Raw genomic sequence first — 13,240 nt, 5'->3', positions numbered from 1 at the left:
CGCGAAATATTCAATTGCATTTATCAGTTTCAGATCCGTTCATCATCCGTTTTCTCATGCGTTTAACGTAAAAATGGGGAGGGGTGTAATTTTTTTCATATTTTTTTTTCTTAAAATTTTCTATTTTTCTATTGATTCATATTTCGTATATGTATATTAAAGTAAAAAATACTGATATATCAGGAGATACACACCGGATATTATGTGTAAATTATTAAATAAAGTATTGTGCAATGTCAGGAAATTATAGCATATAGTATTGCGCTATATCATAGTATTGCGCATTAGCAAAAAATCTTCAATTGCACCGAATTGCGCAATAGCATTTACAGGGGCGGATCCAGCCGGTTCCCAACCCATAACAAAGGGGGAGGGGTCTAACTATATGTCTCCATTTAAATACATTGATCGTCCAAAAAAAAGGGGGGTTCCAACCATCGGAACCTTCCCCCTGGATCCGCCACAGCCAAGACATCTTCATTTTCAAACTATTGTGCAATAGCTCAATATTGGACCAGAAAGAAATCTTCGATTGCACATTATTGCGCAATAGCAAAAAAAATTCGATTGGAAATGAATACAAATATTTCCACCCATTTCAAATTTTAAAGATCTTTCACCACATTTATTATGTGTAAGAAACCTATATTATGTCAAAAAATTGATCAAAATCCAATTTCAGACTGTATCAAGCTTAAATAATGTGTCGAAACTTGCACCAACTATTCAGGGTTCGACATCTGCGGTCAAATCAGGCTGCGCTCAGCGAAGCATTTTATTTAGTTATTGTAACACAATCAACCTTGAGCAAAGTACAAGTACGCATCTATGTCCAGTCAGAATGGGGCATGTAACTAAAGAGAGTCAGTGCCACGATCTCAGCACAATGAATTTTGCCATTTTGGCCACACACCAATGCTGCTCTCGAAAAACCAGGACAATGTAAAACGCTGAATTTTAAGTAAAGCATTTACCTACGGAACGCTCAAAATATTCGAATATTTGAAAGCCAAGTAAATATAAGAACCAAAACATTTTAAGAGGTGTTTGACCAAATGGAAAGTTGAAATATCAAATTCCAACTAAGTAGATATAAGAAGATGTGGTATGAGTGTCAATGTGAAAACTCAACATCACAATCACAATTTGTAAATGTAAACCATTATAGGTCAAAGTACGGTCATCAACGTTAACGCAGAGCCTTTTCTCAGACAGAATAGGACCACTTTGCACAAGGGATTTGAAAACCATTTTTTTTTTGTAAAACGACCTATTCAAAATTATTGATTGTTGGTTGCCAGTGGCAAATATTACATGTATGTTCAAGATGATAACAAATTAACATGATATACAACAGGTAGAATAGGTAAGAGTTGTATATGCCACTGGAAAAATGAGGATATATTGAATAGGGACAGAAATCTTTCCTTGCAACGAGTCACTGCAGGGGTTCTTAACGTGAGGAGTACTTGGCCTGAAATTTGATTGTTGTGCGATAACTTAAAAATGCACAAATTACAAACACGGAACTATCACTTAATGCAAAAAACATCTGGTTCCCTTTCTTGGCTTATCAGTGACAGTCCGTCGGAAGGGGACCATAAATGGCTGACCCGTGTTAAGAGAGAGCCACATCTCTTGCATGTAAAAGACACCCTTGTAGATCTCGAAAAAATTTCAATTTTCAAAATGCCGACACCTACAAATAAATAGATGGGAGCTTAATGTACAGCGGCAACTATTAATAGATTTGCAAGCTGAAAAATATTTATGGTATACGTTTATATGATATGAATGTATTGAGCTTTGAAATAAAACCAGAACGATGAGTTTGATGGTAACGTGTACTTTATTTTGCCTTTTTGATTGTATTGGATTTGGTCTTTTTAACTTTATTTGTTTCGAGCGTGACTGGTTATTTTTTTGAAGACGAAATGCGAGGCTGGTGCAAATACATAATGTCCAACCTGACGTCTATCTATGATAAGTTCATTTACACATATTATAACAGTTTCCTGGCTCCAAGCTACTAATATTTGATCTTTAAGTTACTCTAAGCGGCTAACAGTGTAAAACAGATATCAACAACATCCAACATTCGTGGCTATCACAAAGTTCATAGCGACACCATAAATTAAAAATTTCTTCCGTATCAATACTTTGAACTGAAATCAATGATCCAAGGCAATATATTATCAATATGCAATCGATAAAAAATTGAAAACAAAATGTTGAAAATTGCATGAGACCGAAACGCTTTTTCTTGATCTACCCTTTCAGGAACGTACAAAGCCGAATATTTGAAAGTGAACAGTTTAGTAAGATCCAAAATAGTTGACTTGAATTTCGATAATTTCATTTGTCGACATATAGTATATAGTAAAAAGTCATAGAGCAAAAAAAAAATTGATATCAAGTATAGAGCAATTTTATTGGTTACAGTTCAATTGAAAATATATATACATGCTCAACCCTACCATACTACTCGGCCTATTGAGAGTTGTCCAGTTTTCACTGTTTTTCCTAAATGATGAGAGAATAGTTCTGAGTTACAGAATATATCTGAAACCCTAAGCTTATAGAGTTTTTTTTAAACGCAAATTAACTTTTTCGATGCAGGTTTAATAAGCTTACAACTGTCTGCCTCTGGTCTCATTCTATACATAAACTTTGAAGTAACAGTAACTGTTCATTTCATTTTGTTTCGTTTTGTTCAGTAGCAAACAGGTGCCCCGCTTTTGCATCCCCTTTTGAATTTTGATATCTTCATCAATAACTTCATTCTCTTTTTATATCATATAACTACTACGCATATGCGGCACTATTTGCAAGATACCTCAGGTCCTACATCAGTGGTCCTTTTTTCAACCTTCGTGTCGTTTCGTGTCAAAATAATGCTTAATAAGCCTGTCGTGACATAATAATGATATAACATTGTGCAATCCTAGCTCAACAACACGTACTTTCAACTGAACGTCGTGTAATTTCTATTGAGTGTATTGTATGGTTAGCTTATCATCACATAATAATGATATAACATTGTGCAATCCTAGCTCAACAACACGTACTTTCAACTTTACGTCGTGTTATTTCTAGTGAGCATATTGTATGGTTAGCTTATCATGACATTATAGTGATATAACATTGTGCAATCCTAGCTCAACAACACGTACTTTCAACTTTACGTCGTGTTATTTCTATTGAGTATATTGTATGGTTAGCTTATCATGACATTAAAATGATATAATAGTATGCTAGTTTGGCTTTACATCGTGTATTTTAGTCTACATACATTATGATAAACCTATCATGACATTATAATGATATAACGTTGTGATATCTAAGCTTTACATTTATTAATAATAAGTTAACATCATGAAGTTCAACTTTTCGTATCATTTTTTATCCTAGCAATCGAAGCAACGTCTAAACATTATCCAGTATCAAGTTAACATCGTGTAATGGCATATCATCATAATGCCGTTGCTCACCACGATGCTTTCACAACATCAACACTTGAAGTTGCAAGTCAACACAAAGCAGATTTAACTTAGCATTTTATTATTTAAAGTTTTCATTTTGATGATTTAATTCATTATCACGCTGTATTAACTTTACATTGTAAGCTTCAGCATAAACTTATGCAAATCTCTAATATATGACAGCTGAGGCTTTCCATATGGTATTACTGAAATATAGATAGACTTGGGTTTGGTCAATATGTTTGTTTTTCATATAGCTTAATTATCAAATCATTCAAATTATACTTACCATTTACAGGGGGGAGTAAACTCTTCTGTGCTTGATTGATCTTACACAGTTTTGTAATTTGAATATTTAATTTCCCATACAGCTGCAACGGAGGAAATTCCTTGTCAAATAAAACTCTTATTGCTCTTGGACAAACTCCTGCCAGTAGCAATGACAATCTCACATAATTTTCATTTTCTTTTGGAAGTGCCATCATTTTGGCCTAAACAAAGATAAAAAAAACATTTTAAATAGACAAAATGATTCAGATTCAGATTCAATATTTTATTATAGTCTCACCACATACAAACATAAAATGAGATTCACATACATAGATTTAAAACATTAAAACATTTGCATTGCATGTACCAATCTTAAAAAGATTTATGAGAGACTTTTAAGATATACTATATACATATAAACTTATTTTTACACATTTAGAATTAAAAATTCTGACATAATATACATTTTTACTAAATGATATTAAAACATTTGTTTCTTTAAAAACTAGTGAAATAAAATACTATTTCTTCTTAATAAAATGTTGTTGCAGGTTTTGGCAACTATAGCAGCAACATTGTCATTACTAAATAAAAATATAAATTTTTCATTATCTGATAAAAGGTTAAAATGTTCATTAAAATGTAAAGCTTCATGTATCATGATTTGTCTTAGATCCACATATAATGGGCATTTTAAAATGACATGCATTTCATCTTCAACAATAGAGCTACAGTTAAAACATGTCCTCTCGTGGACTTCTTTCTTTTCATATCTTCCAGTTTCTAGTCAAAATGTACGCTCATGTCGGAGGTTCACTTACTTAATGCATGCTTATCCTTCTTTTGGACAAGTATATAATTATCATGCACTTTTGCCTAAATATGGAAAAGGATACATGTTAAAGACATGCATTTTTGTTTATATCAAAGGTGTACTGCTCTTTTGTTTATTTACGAGTCTCATTATCTGGTTCTTGCTTTCATTTTCTTTCTTTAACACTGGCCATGGTATTAATCACCATGGAAAACATAAATTTGTGAAGTAATATATTCTATGTGTAAACATCATGGCAATGAAAATATTTATGCATGTATGTGTAAATAGTTTTGGGATCATTTCACTATAAAAAAATAATTTCTGGGATTTTGGACATTGCTATACATGATTTTTAGTGGGACAGTCACCCTATGGTCCCTATATTATAGCTATAGTGACCATCTCTTCCTTGTTTTATAATAGTCCAAACAATTGCCAGTTTTTCTACCAAAGATATGTAATTTGAACTAGTATGTATATAGCATGATATGTTTTGTCATAATGGAAATATAGATTAAACACTTAATAAATCTGTTGAATTTCTATTACGACATATCTTTATTCGTTACAGTCAGAACAGACAGACAAACTGATGCAGACCAGAAAACATAATGCCCATAAATGGGGCATAAAAATACCATTCATTTTTTTTAATTTTTGGTGAAATTTAAATGATGTGTACATTGTCATGGTTGTTTTTTATATATCTATATTAATCTCTACAATAAATCAAAACACAACTCTGCATTCCAGGAGAATATCTGTCATCAATAAAGAAAGTGGCACTGTAAACTTTTTATAACATTTATATGTAACATTGCTCCATTGTATCCAAAGCTACCTTCAAGTTTGAATGCTAGCTATATAGAGTAAACAATTTCATAATAATATAAGTTTAAAATTATTGTTTGATTTATTAATTTATTGTTGATGTCAAATGCAACTTTCAGTACAAGGAAAATAAAGCTACAACATGGGGACCAGTTTTTACTAGTAATAAAAGAAGGCGTATTAACAAAGGAAAGTTACAACAACCTTAGGCATGTTAACTTGGAAATATAAAATAAGAAGAAAACCAATTCACCTCCTGGACTCTTATGCATGTAATGAACAAATAATATATATATATAATTCAAAAGACGATGTGGTACTATGATTGCCAATGAGACAAATCTCCACAAAAGACCAAATGACACAGAAATTAACAGCTATAATTCCCTGTCATGACAGCCTTCAACAATGAGAAAAGACCATACCACATAATCAGCTCTAAAGGCCCTGAAAACACAAATGTTAAACAATTCAAACAAGAAAACTAATGGCCTTATTAATGTACAAACTAGAGGCTCTCAAGAGCCTGTGTTTCTCACCTTGGTCTATATATGTTCATATTAAACAATGGACAATGATAAATTCATGAAAATTGTGTTTTGGTGATCGTGATGTGTTTGTAGATCTTACTCTACTGAACATTCGTGTTGCTACAATTATCTCTATCTATAATGAACTTGGCCCAGTAATTACAGTGGAAAATATTTTCTAAAAATTTACAAAAAATTATGAAAATTGTTCAAAAATGACTATAAAAGGGCAATAACTCCTTAAGGGGTTAACTGACAATTTTGGTCATGTTGACTTATTTGTAGATCTTACTTTGCTGAACATTATTGCGTTTACAGTTTATCTTTATCTATAATAATATTCAAGATAATAAACAAAAACTGCGAAATTTCCTTAAAATTACTAATTCTGGGGCAGCAAATTAACAACGGGTTGTCTCTTTTGTCTGAAAATTTCAGGGCAGATAGATCTTGTCAGACCTAATAAACAATTTAACCCCACATCAGATTTGCTCTAAATGCTTTGGTTTCAGAGATATAAGCCAAAATCTACACTTCGCCCTATGTACTATTTTTAGCCATGGCGGCCATCTTGGTTGGTTGGCAGAGTCACACCACACAATTTTTAAACTAAATACCCCAATGATGATTGTGGCCAAGTTTGGTTAAATTTGGCCCAGTAGTTTCAGAAGAGAAGATTTTTATAAAAGTTTACCGACAACTGACGACGGACGCCAAGTGATAAGAAAAGCTCATTTGACCTTTCAGGTCAGGTGAGCTTAAAAGTGAACGAATAAAATATATTAACACAGCAATAAAACGACAACTACTTAATTACATTATGTATAAACTTACCTAGCTTAAAATCTAAAGTTAATGATTGTTATACACTTCCTCCCTAGCCATGTAATACATGTAATACACTATATATCTGTCCTACATGTATCTATTTGTCTTACCTATTAAAATAACTTGAACCACTGCCAATACTAGGGTTTATTAGCATAATAAAAATATTTTTAATGTTGATCATCAATTTTTATTAGGCCAAGATATTTAAATAACAATCTGGCTAAGGAAATAGAAATAAAATTGGTTTGTATGACTTTCATTCTAAAAAGTTAAGTGTTTGAAGTTGTCCACAAAAATGTATTGACTTCCCCCTTCTTCAACTTTACCTTTGAGTTTGGTATTTTTGTTAATACTTTTTTACATTTCTTCATTATTTTTTTTGTTCTTTATAAACTTTTTAAGTTTTCAACTTTTTGGTAAAAAACATTTTACAAAATAACTAGAGGCTCTAAAGAGCCTGTGTTGCTCACCTTGGTCTATGTGCATATTAAACAAAGGACACAAATGGATTCATGACAAAATTGTATTTTGGTGATGGTGATGTGTTTGAAGTTCTTACTTTACTGAACATTCTTGCTTCTTACAATTATATCTATAATATGTTCTATTTTTGGCCGTGGCGGCCATCTTGGTTGGTTGACCGGGTCACGCCACACATTTTTTAAACTAGATACCCCAAAGATGATTGTGGCCAAGTTTGGATTAATTTGGCCCAGTAGTTTCAGAGGAGAAGATTTTTGTAAAAGATTACTTAGATTTATGAAAAATGGTTAAAAATTGACTATAAAGGGCAATAACTCCTAAAGGGGTCAACTGACCATTTCGGTCATGATGACTTATTTGTAAATCTAACTTTGCCGAACATTATTGCTGTTTACAGTTTATCTCTATCTATAATAATATTCAAGATAATAACCAAAAACAGCAAAATTTCCTCAAAATTACCAATTCAGGGGCAGCAACCCAACAACAGGTTGACCGATTCATCTGAAAATTTAAGGGCAGATAGATCTTGACCTGATAAACATTTTTACCCCATGTCAGATTTCCTCTAAATGCTTTGGTTTTTGAGTTATAAGCCAAAAACTGCATTTTACCCCTATGTTCTATTTTTAGCCGTGGCGGCCATCTTGGTTGGTTGAATGGGTCACGCCACACATTTTTTAAACTAGATACCCCAATGATGATTGTGGCCAAGTTTGGTTCAATTTTGCCTAGTAGTTTCAGAGGAGAAGATTTTTGTAAAAGTTTACGACGACGGACGACGACGACGACGCCGGACGCCAGACGCCAAGTGATGAGAAAAGCTCACTTGGCCCTTTGGGTCAGGTGAGCTAAAAATATTAAAGATTTTTTTTTTTTAAAGATACAAATTTGATCATTTGATACACACAGGCGTGAGAGGATAAACAATTTTTACTGTAAACTCTAAAATGTTGAGACTGAATTAGGTTTTCCTGCAGTAACAAAACAAGAAGAGTTACCATTTTTTGTTTCAATTCATAGTTTTAAAGTATGGACAAGGATATTGATGCACGAACATAAAAAAATCATTTCATAATGACTTAAAATTTTGGTAATGAAGAAAATACACAGATTTAGTACATGTGTTTGGTCGTTTGACATTTCCTGTGATCGGTGGTGATCTAAAATAAAGATTTCAGAAATTCAACATGTTCAAGGTTAAATATTATTTTTTTACCCACTATTTATTTTATTCATCATGTGTTCATAATTGTATATCTTTCATTATATTATAATCTTAATTGAAGTCAGGTGCAAGATTTCAGGTGCAAGATTTAAGTTTATAAACTGAGAATGTCTTGTATTTAAAATTAATTGCATATTTATATGTACATTTTTACTCTATCAATAAGACAAAGGTTAACAATTTTAATTATAAGATTTGACTTTCTTATTTTTAGAACAATAAACTGATAATCATATGATGAAGTTTTTGGATTATACTTTTAGTATGTTTAAAGTTCTTGGACAGCGGGTGATTTAAAACTTGTAGCATATTGAATGGACACCTTTTTTTATCACTTAATTAGTAACTAGAAAAGTGGTGGTTGGAATGTTTTGACCATAAGACTGAGCATAGAAGATAGCAAAATAAACAAACATTTGAGTTTCATTTGAAATGGTTCAATCAGTCATTTGTCAGTTACATTTAAAACAACCTATTATGCTATTGTTTGCAGATGTCTATTGTCTATTTTTAAATCAATACTTCTCACAACATTTATAATATGAGGGGAGCTTCTTAAGGTAGATAGGGTGTCTTCCTCCATCTTGGATTTTGAAATACTAGAAAACAAGGTCTAGATCTTTGATGAAATGTGCAAATTTTTTTAGTAGTAGGTAATTCATGTGTAAGAATTTTCATTATAATATAGAAAATGCCATGTTTGATCATATTTATAATTGTATTTTACAAAAATAAGAATTCTTTTGTTTAATTCATTTTTTTCCAACTTTGTCAAATAAGGGGAGGCAACTCAAATGCAAGGGCAGATAATTCAGATAATGTTACTTTTACAATAGAATGTGTTAGGAATTTACCCATTTTTACATGTAGCAAGAAAACGAGTCCGGTGACCCCATTTTTTCTTTTTCTTATCTGAAAGCATAATATTGAAGCTATCTTCTCATATTTTATCTCAAAATTCTATGGTGTGGTTTGCGTTTTATGGCGGAAAAATGGGTTTTCCATGCATAATCTATACAAAACTTGACAATTTTGAACAACCTGTAGCGTGGAAATAAGTCCGGTGACCCATTCTTTTTGTTTATGTTTTATCCAAGCAGGATATGAACTACATTTTGGCAAATTATTAAAAGATTCTATGGATTATAATTTAGACACCCCATCTACCTTAAAGCGCTTTCCCAACTTAATAGACCACTTTCGAGTTCATCCATCACCGGCAAAAACTCGTCAATTATGCGCGCCTTTATGACGTCATTTACCAGATAGAGGGGATCGCCTGTATCCCTGCACTATTTACGTTCATCAAGTGTCTTAGTGATTGTCGTTGTGCAGGATAAACTAGAAATAATGGTTGTTCTGTAGGTACTTAATGACAATTCCCTAATGACAGCAGTGCTGATTGTCAATTTTGAGAATTTAATTTGCTGAATAATTCGTACAATATAGAATTATAGTTTTCCAACCACTCCCTCAACATTGAAACGGAAGTGACGACGCCCCTAAACGCACAAATGACGTTCATTAAAACCAGAGTTTTTGACGGAAATGCATCGAACTCGAAAGTTGTCTATTGATTTTGTCACCTTCAGCAGTAATGGAAAAAAATGTAAAGCAAAATCCAGTAAGTTTTTTAAAAATATTCTAAAATTAAAATGCAGTATAAAAATTATATGACATGTCATTCTCTAAAACTTTTCCTGATGCACAGGTTTGTCTGTACCTAGAGTGAAATTTTTTATGTACTATTAATACATACAGCCATATTTGCTAAAAGCTAAAAAGTTCATAATAAACCACATGATTTCGAAATTCTATCAATAAAAGTCTATTAGGGATGAAACAAAATCATATTTACCCAACAATCTTTGAGATGACCCAATTATTCTTCTTTAGTTAAGTTTTTAATTTTCTAAATTTATAATACAATGCATTTGAATCTTATTTATCTAGGATATGCTATAATGCCTTAATTTTTCACAGGTTTGTCTGTAGAGTGGGTGGCGCATATTCGCCATGGACACATTTTAGCCATTTTGCTATTTTTTCTGTAAAATTTGTGTTCCTTTAGGGGTCATCCATAATTGTCAACCATTTTCCAAAGTGTACAAAACGTACACTTTTTCAGACCCCCCACCCTCCCTCAAAAAGTGTACATCAACCATTTTCAGATTTCAAGAGAGGAATCAATCATTCTTAATAAAAAGAAGATCCTGTTTATTATATTTTAGTTTAATATAGAAATTTGCATTGAAAATAAACTAAAACATATCTGACTGTTTTAGTTGATGACATCTATCTGTGATGCCTGTGTTTTGTTAGAATAAAGAGTTCAAAGATTAGTGTTTCCCCTATCACACAGTGGTAACTCCAATGAAAAAGGGCACCTAGAGCATGCAAAAGATTAACAAAAGGGCACATAAACTATGCTTAGAATCAAAGAAAGGGAAATGCATGGTTATATTGCATTGGTAAAGTATGGACTGACAGTTGTTGATGGAATCAGAGCTAAAGACAGCAATCAATAAAAGTGTTATGTTTTAAAACATTTTAAGTTTTTAAATTTCCCGCCTGTATTTCTATCTAAAAGGTCCCTGTAAATATGCCATTCATGGCACTATTATCGTTTATGTATAATACTGTAACGTGTACATATATTGGATAATTTTTAAGGTTAAGGTTAATCTTCATATGGAGGTGCTCCTAATTAAAGGAGGCTTATACTAAGAAAAATAAGTTTACTTCCGTTTTATTGGTTTACTGTTTTGGAATACATTACAAGGAAATTAATCGAAGGACCAGTTTAAAATCTTTTCACAAAATGACGTCTTGTCAAAATCAAAACATTCAAAGAATTTAGTGTTTCCATCAGTTTTGTTTATTAAACAGAGTAAAACGATAAAGATTTATAACAAAGCAGTGAAATTGACAATCAGGGGTACTGAGAAATGCTTGCAAACTTTTTGTTTAAAATTTTTTACAAGTTTACATTTTTGAAAGATTTAGTGTTCATATGATTTGATCTTTTAAAAGTTCAATCCGGATTGAGGAGAATTATGATATCGAAATAAATATCATCAAGTGAAAATAATAAAGAAGAAATAAGAAGAGAAACACACCCAAGCCAATTCTCGATTTTATACATCGACCTTCCCTACGGAAACGAAATAAATTCTGGAAATAAAAAAAAAGCGTACGGTAAAAATGTTGATTTTTTAACCCCCTCCCCCCAAGTGTACGTTTTGTACACTTTGGAAAATGGTTGACAATTATGGATGACCCCTTACCAAGTATTTGCCTAAATAGATGGTAAAGGCTGTTTGTAGTGTTCGAACAATTCATATATTCCTCTTTACCCCATTTACAAGGTTATTCACATATGTATATATAACGTTACGGTTCCCATATTGCACTGAGTATCCAAATTGCACCTATTTATCAAAACTAGCAGCGGACATCTAACAAGATTTCCTAGATACTAAACAATTCATTTTTTTTATTTTATACTATGAACGTCTTTCAACATAGGTTAAACTATTTAGATATACACAAAACGTTCACAGTATTTATCAACAGATAATAGGTGCAATTTGGGTACCCTCAGGTTAAAGAAATATGCAGGTGTTTTTAAACAATTTGGGCTATTATACAAGATTTATATGGCAATCATGTGCAGTCTTCAAGTAATATATTTGTAAGAAAAATTGTATAGGAATGATCCCTCTAGCTAATTCATATATAATTACAATGTACAAACATTTGTTTTCATAAGCCAGTGTCTGCGCGTACCCACATGCGGGTACGAATAGTCAAATTGACGTTCTAGGCTGTGCATACCCACATCCGGTTTTATAATATACTAGCCCAAATAATTATGACGTCTGGCAAGGCTAGTATAATTTTTTTTTGGGACGCCCTTCTACGACGTTGTATTTTGGTCTAATAATATACCAGGATAATGAGGATGATAATTCTGTAAATGCCAATATAGGGTGTGGGTGTGGGGGGGATAGGGGGATAGTCCTGATCCCGAAATCGCGGGGTTAAAATTTCTGAAACCCACATAAAAAGTTCCAAATATTCGAATGTATGTGTAAATGAAGGAATAATGCGGCGAATATGGGTCACTCACACAGGCACTTGTTTCTATCCATAGGAAGGTCGACTATCCATATAAATAGAAGTGGATAGTCGACCTTCCTATGGATAGAAACAAGTGCCTGTGGTCACTCACTCCACTCAGGGTAATTTTTTAGGTTAACACACAGCCATTTTAGCTAGGGTGACTTCTAGATAATCGGATTACACTTCTTCATTTGCCACAGCAGCTTTAATAACCCGGGTTAGCCCGGTCGACGCTTCCGGTATAGGCACAGTCGCTTCATTTGCTGTAAAATCAGCCGCCGGCGCAAATAGGCATACGCCGCCCTCGCTGGTCTTCACTCACCGGCAAACAATCAGCCGGTCATAAAAGTATGGCGGGAAGCGCAATTTTAGATAAATTAGGTGAAGATTGATTTTTGTCAATCAGACTATTATATTACATGATACTGCCAGTGGATACTGCATACACCTTAGGCAGCAACCATTTGATTTTCTAGGGGGGGGGGGGGGGGGGCTATGGGTTTTTTTCTGTGCAAACTTTTTTTTTTCGCCTTCGGCGAAGAACAATCTATCTTTTTTAGCGACAAACCAAAGACAATTTTTTTCTTTCAATTTTAGCATTACATATATACTCAGGGTCCAAAACAAATTATTTTTTTCAACA

The 13,240-nt window shown here is 32.8% G+C and overlaps 1 protein-coding gene across 2 annotated transcripts in view; it reads right to left on the bottom strand.

The window, feature by feature from the left end:
• The window catches only part of LOC143048204 (uncharacterized), a 34,377-nt gene extending 21,538 nt beyond the window's left edge, over positions 1 to 12,839 (bottom strand). The window contains exons 1-2 of one of the 2 annotated variants that reach the window (XM_076221744.1): positions 12,707 to 12,839; positions 3,772 to 3,973 (exon numbers count right to left, since the gene is read on the bottom strand). In XM_076221744.1, coding sequence (XP_076077859.1) covers positions 3,772 to 3,967 — 196 coding nt within the window. In that variant the 5' untranslated portion in view covers positions 3,968 to 3,973; positions 12,707 to 12,839. Of the gene's footprint in view, positions 1 to 3,771; positions 3,974 to 6,764; positions 6,856 to 12,706 lie in introns of those variants that run through there. The other variant, XM_076221746.1, reaches the window with a different exon arrangement.
• Between the last annotated feature and the right edge of the window lie 401 nt (positions 12,840 to 13,240).

Source organism: Mytilus galloprovincialis, chromosome 10, assembly GCF_965363235.1.
Source record: "Mytilus galloprovincialis chromosome 10, xbMytGall1.hap1.1, whole genome shotgun sequence".
In the NCBI taxonomy this organism is placed as follows: domain Eukaryota; kingdom Metazoa; phylum Mollusca; class Bivalvia; order Mytilida; family Mytilidae; genus Mytilus; species Mytilus galloprovincialis.
Note: the sequence above shows the minus strand (reverse complement) of the source record. Positions and strands in the feature narration are given on the sequence as shown.